Raw genomic sequence first — 18313 nt, 5'->3', positions numbered from 1 at the left:
TTTGCGGTTTGAAGATAAAGAGAGGATTGAGGTGAGACAACAAGGCCATGTAAGCAGAAATCAAAGAGATTTGTTGATGCAAGAGATAAAGTGAAGGTGATAGAGGATATGGCTATGGCAATCAATTGCTCAAAAAATGAAATGAAACAACAATGCGTTTTTAAGAAAAATGTAAAGAGTTTGTTGTGTGTTATGATGAAGGTGGAGATAATTTATAGGGAAGAAGGTCGGGAAGAAAATATTTGACAACCTGTGTAATAAGATAAGATATAGAAAGTTTAAATTTCAATTGAATTGATGAAAAGTTTTTAAATAAAATTAAAAAAATCTTCCTATATACTTTGATTAATATTTGTAAAGAAAAAATAACTTATCCAAATTAGGCAAACATAACAATGTATTGTACTGAGCCAAAATTTGCCACTCAACAGGCTAGTAGGCTCGTGGGATGATCCAATGCCCTAAGTCATGCCCTCATGAGCCTTTAGTGGGCAAACTCGGGTGCTTTGTTGGTGGCCCACTATATTATGTTTTTATTTATTTTTTAATTTTAATTAATTTTTAATTATTTGTTCTTTTATAACAATTTATATTAAACCATCTTATGGGTTACACTCCAAGGCTCAACATGACTTGGAGCCTTGGCATGACATACAATTTTGTGGGTTGTGCCAAAAAAGAGGGTCTAGAATGTGTCATTGTCACATGCCAACTCAACTCTCTTATAATATCTAAAATTAGGGTTAAAATTTTTAAGAGTTTTAAACGAAAGAACCTTTTTATGTTTTTAAATGACGTTTTTCATTGACAAAATTAATGGACAGATGAAAAAAATGGACTTCTTAAACTTAGAGAGTGGGAAATTGTTTCATCAATGACTGGGTGGGAAATAGTCATTTGGTTTGGCCTTAAAATTAGTAAGAAAATATTGTAGAAAGTGGGATGGTCATGGTGTAGCATCGCTGGAACTGCACAAGAGCTTAAGCTTCTTTGTTTTGGCTAAGGTCCATTATTCAAACCCAAAAACAATTTTTATTCCAAGTTGTGGAGCTTGGCCGCCACTTGACTACTTCCACTATTTTGATCGACCACATTATTTATCAAACAGAATTAGATTCTTTTTTATCTTTGGCTCTGCCTTTTGAAATTCATCACCGCCGTCTGACTTTGACTGCTGGCTTGCTGCTGTAGACAAATAGAATAGAGGGAAATCTTGACTTTAAGAAGAAAAAAAAAGGTTATTGAATAATTAGTGGAAATTAATTAAGCTAGATTAATAATGCCCATAATTAATGTTGATCTTTACATTTCATAAGAATTATGTAATTAATTAATTAATTAAGGTCATATATAAACTCTGTATTAAGTCTCCAATGTATATTAAGCTCATAAAGATGTCATACCAAAGTTGCCTCACTTGGTAACAAAAATTACAAAATCATCAACAAAATTTTATAAATAAAAAGTAATATTTCATTTGATAAATAATAAAAAGTAATATTTCATTTGACCTAGAAATTGTCGGGACGGAAGCTCGCCTTCCTCCACTCAAGGAAGACAAGACAATTTGTTTCGTCTTTGTGTTTGTCCGTCGTTTGAGCCTAAACAAAAATGAATTATCTTTATCTGTTTAAAGAGATAAAAATAAATAATCTCATCTCCTCATTTGATAAATATCTATTTTCATCCATTTCTTCAATTATCATAGTTCTTTTGAGCTATCAATACGAGAAGATGGATGAGAAACTCTAACTATTGAAAAAACAAATGAAGTGGTCAGAGAAGAAAAAACCTAAGAAAAAATAATAACTTTTTAAATTTTGAATTGAAAAAAAATTATTAATTTTTTAAATTAAGAGAAAATATTAGATAAATTTTAATTTTTTAAAAGTTTTTATTAAATAATTTTTTTATCTTTAATTTAAATTAAAAATTTTAGTTACTTAAATTCATAACTACAAATCAGAAAATAAATTTTATTATAATATATTACATTAATGTCATTTAAACTTTCGATTTTTATAAATAATTCTTGAGCTTTCATCACCTAAATCAATCCCATAGTTTTTTTTTTTAAATATTTGAGAGTTAAAAAAGAGTTTGGAAATACATCGCAGTTGGTAAGGCTAAATTCAAATTGAGCTTATTTGAGTTTGAGCGTAAACTCGATTTAAACAAATCCAAAATAAGTCAGCCTTATATAGGTCCATCGAGCTCGAGCTATTTGTAAAATTTTTCAATTAAAAATTTTAATACAAAACGACATTGTTTTGATCAATATATATTAAAATGATATTGTTTTGATAAAAAAATATTTAAAAATTCGAGTTCAAAATAAATTGAACTAAATTCAAATCGAGTTCAAATTAGACTTCTACGAGTTCGATGAGCTCAAACTTAAACTTTACTATATATAAATTAAATCGAATTCAAACTTAAACAAACTTAAATTCAGTTTGAAACCAGGCGTAGCAATTGGGTTGAAATAATTCTTTTGGCCATTATAAAATAATGTATTAAATAAATATTCTGATTTTAACGAAGTGGATGAGATAGATGTCGTTGTAGATACATTTGACACCTTTAACACGAAAAACGTGGCCAAAACGAAACCAATACGAACGCTTTGGAGCCTTCCAGGTCCAGGTGTTACCTCTTCAGTGTCGACACCCCTTGCGTCATCACGAAAAATTCTTGTATCAAAAATCTAATCTTAAGATTTTGTTTTGATAATTTCTTACGTGGCGAAGTTTGATTCCCTTGATATATCAAGGAATTGGTACCTCCAATTACACAGGAGAATATCTCTACGATCGGACACAGAAGCTCCATTAGCTTCACTTGTCCTCGTGACCCCACACACTTTCTCTTCTGCCACACGAGCTCTTTCTCTTTCTTTCTCTCTTTCTTTTAAATTTCTGATTTCTCCCGTACCAGTCTTCATTCACTCAACGCGTTTCGTCGAACCGCTTATTATGGACTTCATTTGGATCTTCTATTCATATCATAAAAAATTGCAGGGATGGTTGCTTCTTCTCCTCCTTCTCGTAGCTCCTCCGTTTACGGCGGCTCAGACCAGTCCCGACCCGCAAGCCGACCCGTATGGGAACTTGCAGTTCAGTCCCTCCATGGCGATAATTATAGTGGTCCTGGTATCTGCACTTTTCTTCATGGGGTTTTTCTCCGTATATATTCGTCACTGCTCGAATGATGCCAATGGTGCGAGCTTGAGTCCGCTTACTGGAGGCCAGCGATCCCGACGTGGTGCAGCGCGTGGGCTTGACGTTTCCGTGATCGAGACTTTTCCGACCTTCGTTTACTCAGAAGTCAAGGCCTTGAAGATTGGGAAAGGCGCGCTTGAGTGTGCTGTGTGCCTGAGTGAGTTTGAAGACGACCAAACGCTGCGTTTAATTCCCAAATGTGATCACGTATTTCACCCTGAGTGTATCGACGCGTGGCTCGGTTCTCACACCACGTGTCCGGTTTGTCGCGCCAATTTAGTCCCGCAACCCGGCGAGCCAATCCCTCAAGTTAGTGAGTTTCAGTCACACGACGAACCGGACCTCGAGGCCCAAAACGAAGTCGTAGCTTCGGGACAGGGAGATTCGAACGGAAGCGGAGAAACACCACTTACACAAGTGCGGGAACCTGAAGTTATCAGCATAAACCAGAGGTTGAACAGGTACCGTTCACGTCGCTCGAGATCTAACAGACCACGTAAGTTTCCTCGGTCACATTCTACTGGGCATTCTCTGGTGCAACCGGGTGAAGACACCGAGCGGTTTACTTTGAGACTACCGGTTGATGTGAGGAAACAAATAATGAACCGGGAGCTGAACCGGGCTAACAGCTTGGTGAGTTTGCCTCGAGAGAGTAGTTCAAGGAGAGGGTATCGAAGTGGAGGGGGTGAAGGGAGTAGTAGAGGGAGGAACATCCGGTGGATTGACCGGATGGACAGGTCATTTAAGTCGGACCGGTGGTTGTTTGGTATGGCGGCACCTTTTTTCTCTAGAGCATCTTCGGTCAAGTCAACAAAAGTTGACAATAACGCAAGTATTGGTAGACCGGAGCCTTCAGGGGCTCAACCGAGTCGGCCACCGGTTTAATGGTATTTTTCTAATTATGTAGATTCTGTGAGTTGTCCATTTAATATATATTTTTTAATTTGTAATTTGTTTTGTAGGATTAGTGTGTATGTAAAGTGTAATGAAGAGAGAGCCATTGAATTTGAGAAAATATCGGGGCTGACATTTATAATTTAAAAGCATCCACAGTGAATGGATTATTCATAAATTTACCCCATTAAGGGGGGATTTCTAATCTTTAATAACAAGAAATGGAAGAAATTAAAAATTTTAACGATTGTTTGTCATTTTACAAAAATACCTCATTTGTTGATGTAATTACAGTTAAATTTAGTTTAATTTAAGGATAGTTGAGTTCGAACTTTTTTTAAAGTTTTTGGGATTTAGTTTATTTAAAAAAGGTTAAACTAAAATTTATTATAATATTAAATTAAATAAAAAATATTAAAATAATATCGTTGTAATTCGTATTGATAACAAGAAATGGAATAAATTAAAAATTTTAACGATTGTTTGTCATTTTACAGAAACGTCTCATTTGTTGATGCAATTATAGTTAAATTTAGTATCATTTACGGGTAGTTGAGTTTGAGCTTCTTTTAAAGTTTTTAGGATTTAGTTTATTTAAAAAAGGTTAAACTTGAATTTATTATAATATTAAGTTAAATAAAAAATATTAAAATAATATCGTTTTAATTCGTATTGATAACAAAAAATGGAATAAATTAAAAATTTTAACAATTGTTTGTCATTTTACGGAAACGTCTCATTTGTTGATGTAATTACAGTTAAATTTAGTTTAATTTAAGGGTAGTTGAGTTTAAACTTCTTTTAAAGTTTTTCAGATTTCATTTATATAAAAAAGGTTAAACTTAAATATATTATAATATTAAGTTAAATAAAAAATATTAAAATAATATCGTTTTAATTCGTATTGATAACAAAAAATGAAATAAATTAAAAATTTTAACAATTGTTTGTCATTTAATAGAAACGCCTCATTTGTTGATGTAATTACAGTTAAATTTAGTTTCATTTACAGGTAGTTGAGTTTGAGCTTCTTTTAAAGTTTTTCGAATTTAGTTTATTTAAAAAAGGTTAAACTTGAATTTATTATAATATTAAGTTAAATAAAAAAATATTAAAATAATATCATTTTAATTCGTATTGATCAAATTTTTTAATCATTCTTTCTTCGTTGTCTTCTTTGATAATTTATGAGATTATTATGTTCATTTTTGTTTTTTTGGAGGGGGTAAAATGTGTAGTATCCGAAATTATAGGACCTGAAATAATTAAAAAACGAAGGTTGATCAAGTTATTCTTTTGGTTGGCTTGCTTCATTTTTGGAAAATATAAAGAATTAGGTCTGGTTGAATAGTTGGTTTCCCATTGAACATCAGCTAGGGCAATCAAAGTTGTATACGTGCTCTAATTATTTATTGATATCCCAACACTCTTTTAATGCCACAAAATCCTCAACCGTCCCAATATTCCGAACGATAGAGTAAATTACATATTCCCCCCAAAGGTTTGACCTAAAAACTTTTTCACCCTTTGATATCATAAATAACACTTTTTAAAAGTTAAATCAAACTTTGTTTTAAAAAATTAATAATATAAAGATAAAATATCATTTTATCATCCATAATTTTTATAAAAAATAAAAAAATAATTCTATTAAATATAAATGTTTTAAATATAACAATTTAACTCTTAAAAATATTTGATAACTTACAAACAAGTCCTTACAATTCTTCAAAAATCTTTGTGATGGGGTCTATAACATGTGCTATAAAGAGGGTGAAAGACGGTGGTATGTAAGAGAACGTGGATTGAGGGGTTGGCGGTGGTGTGAGATTGATTGTGAACAAAAGATGGTGGGGGTCAAACCAAAAGTAAGGAAGAAGCAAGTGAAGGTGAAAGAAAATAAAAATAAAATTTTTTTTATGAATTTGAAATTTTAATTTTTTTTTTAATTTTGTCAATTTGGGCTTATATTATAATTTTAAAAATAAAATAATAGGAAAAAATTAGTCATTTCACTTCCTGTTAAGGTATTTTTTATTATCAGAATTTGATTTTAGATGAGAAGTAATTATTATGTCATCAAAAGACGTTGAAGGTCTTTTTGTCAAACCTAAGGTGAGAAATGTAATTTACTCATTCGAATAATATATATTGAGTCTATAAGTATGAAGATTGAAGCTCATATTATACAAAATTAATTAGCTTATACTAAAGTTTAATCTTTCATACTTATATATCATTCACTTATATCGTATTTATTAAATACAAGATTTTTTAGTCTCTAACACTCTCTCTCAAGTGTAACCATCATAGTTGTTAGGCTTGTCATTCGGTTGAGTCTATTCAGACGGGTGTATTATCACTTATATTCATGAACACTTTAAGTTGTTAGGTTCATCATCTGGCTTATGCTCTAATCTCATGTCATAATATATTGAGCCTATAAGTGTGAAAATTAAAACTCATATTACACAAAACTAATCAACTTGTATTAAGGTCTAATCTCTCACAAAAAAAAACTATATGTATAACTTTTCTATATTGAGTGTTATTTTATCTTTAATTTTTAACTGTTCAATTATATAATAACACGTTATTGTTTATATATAAAATTATACATAAAATTATATATAAAAATTATGCACATAATACTGGTCGATATAATATATTTGCATCATACTACCATACATCTGCTTATGCATCACACTACCATACATCTGCTTATGCATTTAGAAGAATATAAAATTTAAAGCACGTTTTTTATTGGTTCGATAAAATCAAAGCAAGAAAATGAATGTCCATCCATACATTGCAATAAAAGCTCCATTAAATTCTTAGGTATATTCAAAGGCGAAATCTAATAGAAATAATTCATTGGTATAGGCAATGGCTATTTACAGTAATCAAGATTTTGCATTCTGGTAAGTTAAAAAATTTTGAATAATTTTTTTTTAATTTTTATTATAAATAAATAATAATAATATAGGAATTTTTAGGAAAATTAATTAAAGTGACCTATTTGGAGAGGATGTATATGAAATTAATCACCACTTCAAGGGTTATACATGGATTAAAACTCAAATTTAAATAACAAAAATACTCAAACTCACATTTAATCCTCTAATGTTTTCAATAAAAAATAAAATCTTTCCGATTTCAACAATTTTTAAAAATCTCATTTTTACCCTTTTGCACTCACATTTTGACACATTATTATATGAAAAAATCAACGAATTAAATTCATTACATCCAAGTATTTATACAAACAAATTTTTAAATTTCTTATTGTTGTTTGGTGCATTGATTTGAATATTTGGTATTGAAGGGATAATTGATATTTTTTATTATGTATGGCAAAATATGCATAATGCAAGAAATCTATCACAAGATTGAAAATTTTGACACAATTTTTACTTTTTTTTTTATTTTGAAAAAAATCATCTATTAAATTATATATTACCATTTTAAGATCAATTAAAATGTTGAATTTAATTATTTTGATTGAATACAAATGGTAATATATGAGTATAAAAGGTAACACAATAGATTATGTCAACCGAAAACAAGAAATAGTGAGAATCATTTGATTGTGACTTACGAGAGATTAATCAAATTATTCCATAAACGTTAATATATTATCGGAGATAAAATTTTATCCATATAACCATGAGACCAAAAATGTTATCAACAAGATCCCTTACAATATCAAAGATGATGAGGATGCCAATTGTTTAATTGCCCTTTCTTAAAATGTAACTATTACCTCGAAATCGAAAAGTATATCTTTCCTAGGACCAACATTGATGTTTAACAATCACAAATAGATGTAGAAAAGGGTGTTGATTTACAAGGGGTTCAATATGAAGAGGGTAATTGAAGGATCTATGTATGTCTTGACTTGATCAGACTACTTTAACACCCAAAAAAGATTTTAAGTGCCCGAAATTTTTCATTTCAAATTCAATTGTTAGATGCTTTTGCAAGCTATGGATTTTCTCCTCGTTATTTCCTATAATTATCATATTACTAACATAAATTATTAGGATTATTACTATTTCTAAAGACCCTAAGGAGTCGTTTGATTTCAAGATTTAAAGATTACTTTAGTAATGTATCTGTTAGTAATAAAATATTACGTTGTTTGATTTGTCAGTAATAAAATATTACGATGATCTTCTATTATTAATGTTGACATGACAGGTAATATAGGTAATAATCTGATTACTATTTTTATCTTAAGTATTAAAAGATTATCAAAGTAATCTTGATTTTATTAAAATTATATTATTATTTATTAATTTTTGGAGACAAAAATAAATTTATTTTTAATTATCAAATATAGTAATCATTTATACCTAGTAATTTTCTAAATAATCTATTTTTAAGGTAATCTTTTTATTTCAGTAATAAAATATTATTCAAACTAAACACACTTTAACAGTATCCCCAAATTATCACAGATAAGGTTACCCCTTAGTCTTACCCCCATTCGGGTAGATGAGTCCAATTATGAGTTTCAGCTAATGTCCATGTGATCTTGTCCTATCGTCTCACTTGTTGCCTTGGATTCTACTTCTCTGCTATAGCATGTGGGATGAAACAATCTAAATTTTTAGACATTTCCCAAATAGTTAGGTGTACTTTGGTGTCATTCTGTGAAGTTGCTCTCTTTTTGGTCCCTTTGATGTTATGTTCTTAACAGTATTTTCCACCCGAGATCTACAGCCAAACTTTGCCCCTCCAAATCTTCAACACAAGTTTGATAGCTATTGCTTCTAACTTTGCCACTTACCTTTTTTGTGTCTTCTTCTCTGGCCTCCAATTTTCTAATATTCCCACTTCGTACATAAACCTTTATGATCAATTCTATCCCATTTTACAGAAAAGACACACAGTAAGTTGTCACACAGCAGCATAAAGCAAAATTCTTCACCGTGATTCTTGGTTTTGAAGTTAGGGCCAACAAGATAACGTGTGACATGTTGCCTCATTATTTGTTCTTTTCATGGGCACATCATCTAGATGGCTTGATTCTGGATATTGGGTCCCAAAGACTTTGAATAGTAGCTTGCGATTTTCGTCTTCAATCAACTTCTTCTGCCTTCCAAAGAAATTTCTTTTGCCTGCTGTCAATGGATTTTATAGAGGGTTACGGTTTTAACCATTGCATGCTTTAATCGTTCAATTGCTTTGTGTAGCATGTGGAATCTATATTATTACTCTTTACCGTAATTGATAATTGGGTCGTAATGGTGTGTAAGAGTTATGCTAGTATTATCAACGATAATATAAAAAGATGTTTAATTTACAGTATATAAAAATTATTCTGATAATTTATTTTTTATTATTAAGATTATTATTTTTGGTTTGTTAATATTAATAAAAAATTCTGATAATTTTTTATTATTCATGATGATGTGACATATAATATAGAAGAGATATCACTATATTTAAAAATTATTAAAGTAATCTTGATTTTTTTAATAGTATATATCTTTACTTATTAATTTTTTAGGATAAAAATATCCGTATTTTTAATTAATATAATAAATAACATGATGTATATTTTATAATAATTATTTCCAGAGACATTTGCGTAAACTCATATATTAATATTTTTTTATTACTTCTAACCATACATAATAATTATTTATCTCTACTATTTTTATCAAATGTTATTAAATATAATAATAATTTATATCTAGTACTCATTTAAATAATTTATCTTTAAGTAATATTCTAATTTTAGTATTGAAACATTACTCAAACTAAACACAGTCTAAAAATATGATATTATTTTGATATTAATAAATTTTGAAATAAATCCTAAAAGAATATGTTTATTGTATTAATATTATTATAAATTTATTTTTATATTTTTTATTCTAAAACATAGTAAAATTTATTAACAGAAAATGAAAATTTATATTTTTTTAATTAAAAAATGATAATATTTCTTGAAAAATAATACATTTCACATATTGTTAATCTTGAAAAATAATGTATAGCATGCGGCCTGACTAGTGTTTGCACAACCAGCAACATTTGCAGCTCAACAAAGGGCCGTTTGGTCTGCTTGAATGTCTGAGGCTTGGTGTTCGATGCTGAAATCTTAAGGAACCAGATGAAACCATGGAATTGTTCTTAACTAGAGGGATAGTGACTCTGCAATGTCTGCCATCAGAGGCCGATAATGTGCTTCTGTTTGCACACACATGGCTGCAGTGGCAGCTATCTATACATTCATTTTGAAAAAGAAAAAACAGTTTGTTAATTTGGATTTTTTTTTTTTGGATAAACAGTAATGTGTTTAAAGACAACAGAGAAATTAAGCTGACCTGAATTAGATCCTTCTTTGAATATTGACCTTTTAGAGAAAGATCAACCATTTCCACTACTTTTTCTCTGTTAGTTAACCTTGGAAGAGCCTGAAAAATGGTTGCATTGGCAAACATTTCTTTGGAGTTCAGAAATTCTACCATTAGGCATGAATTCAGATATTAGGAGAAAGATCCTTCTTTGGCAAGGAAATTTTGATATAGGAGAACACTGGAGCACTTGAAGTCACAGTGGATGATGGACGGTATCACTTTCCGGTGGAGGAACTCGAGGACTCTAGCACCATTGAAGGCTATCATCAATCAAGTCTCCCAATCCAATGGCTGATATTGATTGCTGGCGGGATGTAAATGTTGTTCCAGAGTACCATTTGGCATGAATTCAGATATTAGGAGTCCATGATTTTGGTCAGCACAATAGCCTCGTTGCTCCACCAAGTAAGGAGAATGCAAGCGGCTAAGCAAATCAACCTACATTCTTGAGCATGTTGTTGTCTTCCACCCATGTCCTCATGTGACAGATTTAAGTTTCAAGTCAAAACTAACAACAGTGATCCAAAAGTCAAAACTCATTCATGAATTCCATTAGAAATCAGACTCACTGACCTCCATTATAAATGCACGCTGCCTTTGCTTTCCTTCGCTATGCAAGCTCTTAATTGCGGGCAAAGTCCCATCATTCAACACGCTATTGTACACAGCTCCAAACCTTCCATTTGCTTATCACATTGGCCTCACTAAATTTCTCAGTTGCAAATTCTAGCTCCTTGTATGTGAAAACTTGTATTCCTTTATATCTATTTGAATCTGCACTTTTTGAATGGCCTCCATATAGACACGCACCCTTCACATCTGCAACATTTTAAAGCAGAGACAAATCAAATTTTGCATACAACCTGAAGCTGAGACAGAACAAAACCCTGCTTCATTTTGCTGCAGACATAAAATTCATGTGAAAGCATATCTTGTTTGTTAAAAGGAAAAAGATTTTCAGGAAATCAAGATGGGAAGGAATTGACAAAAAAAAAAGATGAATCTTTGAGTATAATTAGTGATAGTTAATTACCTGGACTGGAGGCTAGGTTGATAGTAGTATGAGAAATGAACTAACTACTGCCACTCTTGTTGACAGTGTCATCGCAACTGGCGTGGCCTTTTCCGGATTTACTTCTCCGGAGAATGACTATAACTAGAACTAATGCGAACAACATGATAACGGAGATGATTGAAACAATGATTATGATGATGGAATGGAAGGAAAAACTGAGGTGGTGAGGATTATCATGAGGTTGAGAATGCTTATGATGGCAATGTGAATGAGAATGATTTTTTCCAGAGGCTAGACCAAGTGGCTCTGCTTTTATTTACCGAAAAAAAAAAACTAAGTGGCTCTGCAGGTGCAATTGAACTGGCGCTACTTTCCATGAGCACGAATGGCAATGGACATTCAGGTAAAATATGACTAATAAGAGAGAGATACAGAAAGATTGTTTTTGGGAAGATGCGTTGCAGGATTTGCAGGTAAATTTCACTTCCTGGGAGCTCATTTTTCACCTTTATGGCCACAAATGCCTCTCTTTCTGTCTCTCGTGACAAATGAAGTGGCTTGTTTACTTCTAGTCCCTTGTTTTGTATCTTCTAAATGGGTGTAGACCCCAGAAAGACTCTGATGGCACTTTGAAAATTCATACCATGAGTAACATAATCATCTTCAAGCTATTTCCAGTTTAGAGATTTTACTACAATCTGTCTGTTACATCTCATATCATTAACCAATGAAATCTAAATTCAATTTATAAGTTGAAGTGTTGGCTACGCTTGTGTAAAATCCAACATGCTGGCTGACCTCAAAAGAGATAAATATTTTAGTTTAATTGAGTCCAAAGTTTTACATGTGATAAGAGTAATACTCTTAGTAACTGGATCAAGATACATATACCTAAAACTTATTATCATTGAAGAGTAATAACAACTAGAGTATCCAAGCTCTAAATATCATTTTCTTTGTGGCTTTGGCTGCTCTCTTTATCCATAGCAGCTACATAACTGGACTGAGAAGGGCAGAGAATTAAATTCAGGTAAGGCCAAGTCAAACTGAGGGCAACACTATGCTATCCATTAACTGATAACATGTCATCCCGATCCAGATCCGGTGGCATGTGATCTTCAGCTACCTAAACAATCAAACACACAAACTTTCTAATTTAACACTTTTTTGATCTATCAATATAAATCTTACAATTGAAGATTTACAGAATTTGTAACCATAAGAAAAATTCTGTGCTATTCCAGCAAGAATGAACATTCTTCAAGAAATTACACTAGGGTATCAAAATGCCCTACGACAATGTGCACCTCATAAACATGCAATTCAATGGTGCACAAAAAAGGTATCCCACTGGATATTTGCTTTCTCTGATCCACATTAAGAAATTTTGTAATTTCATCAATCATCTGGGAAACCAAGAAACTGGTTTATAAGCTTAGCAACGGGCTTGGCATCACCTGGATGGTATGGCAAGAGGGACTCCAAATCCATACCAGCTATAACTTGATGGAGGTCTTGCAGGCGAGCACAATATGAATGCTTCCTCTCTACTAGCTCTTCTGCTAGCTCACTTTGATGATTGTCCATTAAATCTTCATTAACCACCACAATTAAATGTTAAGACAGTTGCAAGGTCTCTAATATGCTCCCTAAACCGCATGACAGATACAATTAAGAATGTTAAGCATTCATGTCTGCATATGTCTTGCCAGTGCATCAAAAACTTGAACAAAAAGAAGTGTTCGTGGTCTCCTGACATAATTCCCAAAAGTTACCCAAGACTCAGAAGATATAACTTCACTGAGATCATTTAGCCTATGCATATCTTAAAAATAGATAAGTTATAATAATGGATTTCATTGAAGACCATTCATCATTTTAATCATGGGTTCTGAATTACAACCAAAAGATTCCATTCATTTAAAAATCAAATTTAAACATCAGCAGACATTGGAGAAGTATCATAGGGGTCCTATTCCAAGTTACACTGCATTACAATTAGAGAAAAATCAAAAAGTTGCTTATGTAAATTAAACAAGCAACTATAGGGAATATTCAATGACCTAGTTCATATTAAGAATTGATAATAATTGAAATTTAAGTTCTCTCAAGGATTTATGTTGTCATCTCAAAACCTGGCAAATGCATTCATATGTTAAATTTGCGTTATATTGTTAACCACTTGGGCTATAAGGTTTTCAGATGATGCCACAAGCACCACCAATTACAGTTATTTTCTTAATTTAATAATGATATTCATAATGGGAAACTAGAATCAGCTGGAAAGTCTCAAAAAGTGCAAATTCACTATCAGACCAAAAATATAATCCCATTATAGTTCTTTAGAAAACTAAACCAATATTAAGATGTTTGGAAAATTATCATGTCCTCTTGAAACAAAAGCCAAATTTTTAGATACAATAAACTGGAACATGCATAAAATGCATAGTATAAAAAAAGTACAAAACAACAATGCCAGGCAAATTCCCCAGGAAATCAAAAAGAAAAATTAAAATATGAGGCAGGAGAAGAAAAAATGATCGTAAGAGCTTACCAGCATGACCAATTACAAGAGATGCTGAAGTCAGATGATCGGCAATGCTTGATGAAAAATTGAAGTATTCTACAGCTAGGGGCTCATCTTCTCCAATAGACTGTTAACAGAATAAACTCATGACAAATATAAAAAATTATAAATCAAAAGAAAATATATTCACCTCAATTGCATTTTTGTTTAGGTAAAACTGAATGCTGACATATAAAACAATAGCCATAACACAGGTATTTCTAAGATAACTATTCATCATCTTAAATAAAGTTGAGTGTTTCCTAGATAACGTAGCAAAATTTCAAGCGAAAGTCAACTTCTGTTATTAGTTGAAACTAAACTCCAACTACAAATTTATCATTCAATTTGTTAATATAAACTTTAACCTTAGTAAGTACAACAAGATTCTCTCATTCTAATTTATTAATAATACCCCCAGTTCCCCCTGCAGGGCTAGACACCTCTATTGGGTGAGATAGCAGGATAACAATTCTAGATTGCTATTGCCAACATTTTGTTTATATCAAAAAGCGCCAAATAATTTAGCTTAATAACTTCTATATTAGAGCTCCCAGCGTGTTTCCTTCAAGTATGTAAAATATATGCAGTTGTTTCATTTCCTCAAGTCTCCCCTGCCAATGATTTTACATGCAAAGAATTTGTTTCAATAATTGTTCACAGGTCTTTCCCAGGGACACTTAACCTGTTCAATTTAATTTTAAAGTAGCAATAATCCAACAACTCAAGGTATTGCTTTACTAGACACTCATAACCATATATTTTATGAATTTACAAATATTGAACTTCATTCTCAAATATCACTGCTGAAGCTTCTTAAAGCTTTCCCAGAAATGGCATAAAAACTTTAGCTTAACAAAGGAACTAAGAAAAAAATACTGAACAAACCATTAACTCAATTCTCCAATTCACCCTCATAATTTTCCACTTTACATTTCATTTAAAAACAAGAAAACCAATTACAACAGAACAAAAAAAAAAGAGATACAAACAACTATTGAAATAAAGTACAAAAATACCTTAGTGGGCACAAAAGTTCCTCCACCCATTTGAATGACAAGGTGGGTGTACCCTCTCTAGACAATTCCTGTTTAACTGCCAAAGTATCCACTGCCTTTGCGAGGGCATGAAAGCAGGTCGTTCCCACAGTTACAAACACAATTCTCTTCAAGCTCACTATCTTCAGTGCCTCCCATTTACAATTTTATTTCCTGTAGTTAATACTGTCAAAAATGCACACCAATCACCAATTAAGCTTAACACTGATTCAAAGAAACAAAAATGAACTCCTATTAACATTGCCAACCCAGATACAGTGAAGTCATATGCTTTACACGCATCAAAAGCAACAAGCATAAATGACATAAATAACAAAAGCATTCCCATCTCTAAAAGAAACAAAACAACCCATGTAATATCTTCGAAGAAAATCACATTCTATACCGTCATCAAAGGTGACAACAAACATCTTAAGAAGGAATGAATTTATATTATTATCTTGTTCATTAATAAAGTAGTGATGGACAACATTAGCAAAGTTTTATCTATAACCCCTTCAACTTTTGGATGCAAAACAGATAAAAGAAGAACAATTTGATCTCCTAGTTTCTGATCATTATCTAAATGATATTGATAGCCAATTTGGAAATAGAAGCAAATGAGGAAACGAATGAAGTCAATTCAAACACTTAAAAAAAATAAAAATAAAACTTTTCGCCCCAAAGCACGTCTAACACTTACCAGAATCTCAACGGTGAAGAAACCTTCGCCTCCAATTTTCCACTTTTCAGCGATGCTAGAAAAACCAATCGGCCTCCCTTCACACGCAACTTCGATTCATTGATTCTGCTGCGATTTCCCTGATCAGGTATTGTGTTGGTTTATTTGTGTTGAAGTTACTGCTTCCTTAACGGGGCGGGAGAAGATGGTGGTGAGGCTGGGTTGGGGTCTCCTTGCCAAGCTCCTCAGAAACCAAAATCCAGAAGTTGGCCCGTTAAGTGATTGACCCATTCTAGGCCCACTTACCAGCCCACGTTCCCTAGTTGAAACTCTTTCACCTCCTTGAGTTCAATTGGGTACCCTCAACCCCAATCTTATAATCTTCAGAAAGCAAAAAACAGTATTCTTTTAGAATGTCAATGTGTCGAACCTATACATTTTCTCTTTTTAACGTTTTAATATATTATCAGTTTTGTTAACCCTTTATATTAAAAGTATGTATAATTATTTTCTCTATAATAAATTTTACTTGAACGAAACAAATTCAATTATATTTGAACCGATTATATCATATAAATAAAAATTTTAGTTAGAGTGATTGGTCTTATAATAAATTAAAAGTTTGACCTTGATAAGTTTTAAATAAATGTTCTCTTACTTTGATGCCCCATTTTTGCCTCTAAGCTACCGATTGCAGGCAATTATTAGCAAATTATTATTAAAAGGTAAAACACATTTTCAAATTTCTGTTGCACAAAGTAGTTCATATGGAAGAAGTTTTTATTAAGCGCTTATGCATAAGGAGGAAGACGAGAGTAGGGAAAGAATATTTGGCAGACAAGCAAGCAGAAAAAGTGAAAAGAAGCTAGACTGGAATGCTTAAAGTTATGGTTAAAGCTTGTTTCTTTGTGTAAATTGAAGAAGAGGAGACAAAAATGAATTTGGACCCTTCTCCAAGCAGCGTGAAAAAGTGAAAAAAGGATCTGCTACTGATCTATTCTTCTAACTATTATCTCAGGATTTGAATCCGAATCCTGTTAGGTTTGTTCTTTCCAGGTCAAAGCATTTCTGCTTGGTCTCCAATTTCCACTGATGTCAGCTCTTTCAATACCTCGGGATTCCCTTTCTTCACAAATTATTATTATTCTCTCTCTCTCTCTCTTGTCACTCATCCCTCCATACATCTCAGTTCCCTGCAGGTTGCCTTTACAGAGTTGGGGAGAGAGACTTCAAATGGGTTGGGTTGATTTTGAATGGTGAATTAATTAACCACACAATTAACACAATCACCTAACCATTTTTAGGCCATGAAATGAAACCTTGCTGCCTTGTTTTCAGATGGTGGGAAATGCATTATTCAAATAAATTGAGTTCGTCAGGATACTGATTGAACATGTAATTTTGACAGGTTTGGTAGACCAACAGAGCCTAATTTGGCTCCATAAGGCCCATTTATCAGGTCAATTACTGAAACTTTGATTGTCATCGGCCAACTACCATCTTATCTCATATACAGGAGCCTGTGTCGTGCTCCTGCACCATGTACACCCAGCAGTTATACAGATTGGGGACTGGGGTCCCAACCCTGTCAACTCTACAATTACCCTATCACCCTTTAAGAATGTATTTAGATAGTTTCATAATGTTTTGGGGCTGTTTTGGAAATTTAGATAGTTTGAGTTTAAAACATTGTTAAAGAATACTTAAACTCATGTTTTCTTATATACAAAGTTTTGTTTCTTTATCACTCAAACTATCTGGAGAATGAAGTATAATTTTATTAAAGCCAGAGTTTAATGTGGAATGTGGAGTGTAGAATGGCCAATGGTTATCTGATCTCTCTTAGTTGAGAATAGAAATTTAACAGTTTTCACCCCCATCTGCTGAAACAAGATTTAACAGCAGCAGGATCAGATGAACTGTCAGTAAAGACTAGACTGCAGAATCTTGACAGAAGATGTTTAATAATGTCCTCAATCTTCCACTATCCAAGGTGAGACTCACAAGACTCCTTGGACATTAGTAATCGTTCATGAAATGGTTCAGTATAACTCAGCAAAAACAAATTATCTTGGTGTATAATAATTTCTTCTGTGCCTATGACTGGGTAATCGGCCACAATACTTAGAAGAAGATAAATAACACCCAGTAACCCTTTACTGGGTTGTTTTCACACAAATGTCTTACCCTTATAAAAGTTCTTAAAAAAAAAGTTCTTCCTAAGAGAAAAAAGGAAACTTAATAATTATAGATTTAGAAAAAAGTGTAAGAATATTTTCATTAACAAAGTTTATGTATAATTAACATCTAAGTATAAATTTAATAATAAATTATGAGTTAAAGTATTATTAATCAATTTAGAAGGATTTATGTAGTATAAAGGGAAAAATCAAATCTGTTCTTCAATAATCACATCAATAATCAAGCTAAAATCTTATATCAAATCACAAATTATCTTGATTTTAGTAATATCATGGTAATGAAGTTTGGAATCTTTTATCACTTGGTAAATAGAACAAACTTACTG

The 18313-nt window shown here is 31.9% G+C and overlaps 2 protein-coding genes across 9 annotated transcripts; one reads left to right on the top strand and one right to left on the bottom strand.

Moving 5' to 3' along the window:
* Positions 1–2859: 2859 nt before the first annotated feature.
* Positions 2860–4359, top strand: LOC123219963 (E3 ubiquitin-protein ligase ATL6-like). The gene has a single exon (XM_044641939.1). It carries the CDS (start codon positions 2976–2978, stop codon positions 4104–4106), a length of 1131 nt encoding a protein of 376 aa, XP_044497874.1. The 5' UTR covers positions 2860–2975; the 3' UTR covers positions 4107–4359.
* Positions 4360–10043: 5684 nt separating this feature from the next.
* LOC123220109 (UDP-N-acetylglucosamine transferase subunit ALG13 homolog) lies at positions 10044–16097 on the bottom strand. Of its 8 annotated transcripts, XR_006502989.1 has the most exons (6): positions 15808–16097; positions 15087–15290; positions 14056–14155; positions 11520–12627; positions 10454–11305; positions 10044–10350 (listed from the first exon to the last, which is right to left on the bottom strand). XR_006502989.1 is itself a non-coding variant. In XM_044642128.1 (5 exons), exons 2-5 carry the CDS (start codon positions 15114–15116, stop codon positions 12620–12622), a joined length of 273 nt encoding a protein of 90 aa, XP_044498063.1. In that variant the 5' UTR covers positions 15117–15290; positions 15808–16036; the 3' UTR covers positions 12296–12619. The 8 variants fall into 8 exon arrangements, 4 of the variants coding, with proteins under 4 accessions (XP_044498063.1, XP_044498061.1, XP_044498062.1 ...); XR_006502990.1 differs by lacking the exon at positions 11520–12627 and having other exon boundaries at positions 10064–10350; positions 15808–16067; XM_044642128.1 differs by lacking the exons at positions 10044–10350; positions 10454–11305 and adding an exon at positions 12959–13093 and having other exon boundaries at positions 12296–12627; positions 15808–16036.
* Positions 16098–18313: the final 2216 nt, after the last annotated feature.

The sequence above is a fragment of the Mangifera indica genome, chromosome 7 (assembly GCF_011075055.1).
Source record: "Mangifera indica cultivar Alphonso chromosome 7, CATAS_Mindica_2.1, whole genome shotgun sequence".
Lineage (NCBI taxonomy): Eukaryota > Viridiplantae > Streptophyta > Magnoliopsida > Sapindales > Anacardiaceae > Mangifera > Mangifera indica.
The sequence above is the reverse complement of the archived record's forward strand: the minus strand, read 5'-3'. Positions and strand labels throughout refer to the sequence as shown.

What these genes read in the sequence shown, in the direction of transcription:
- LOC123219963 (XM_044641939.1), top strand. Translation starts at nt 2,976, where the DNA reads ATGGACTTCATTTGGATCTTCTATTCATATCATAAAAAATTGCAGGGA.
- LOC123220109 (XM_044642126.1), bottom strand. Translation starts at nt 15,116, where the DNA reads ATGGGTGGAGGAACTTTTGTGCCCACTAAG. An exon ending in GAACTTTTGTGCCCACTAAG is followed by an intron (nt 14,156 to 15,086) that starts GTATTTTTGTAC and finishes TTCTGTTAACAG; the next exon opens with TCTATTGGAGAAGATGAGCC. An exon ending in TCTTGTAATTGGTCATGCTG is followed by an intron (nt 13,094 to 14,055) that starts GTAAGCTCTTAC and finishes TGGTTAATGAAG; the next exon opens with ATTTAATGGACAATCATCAA.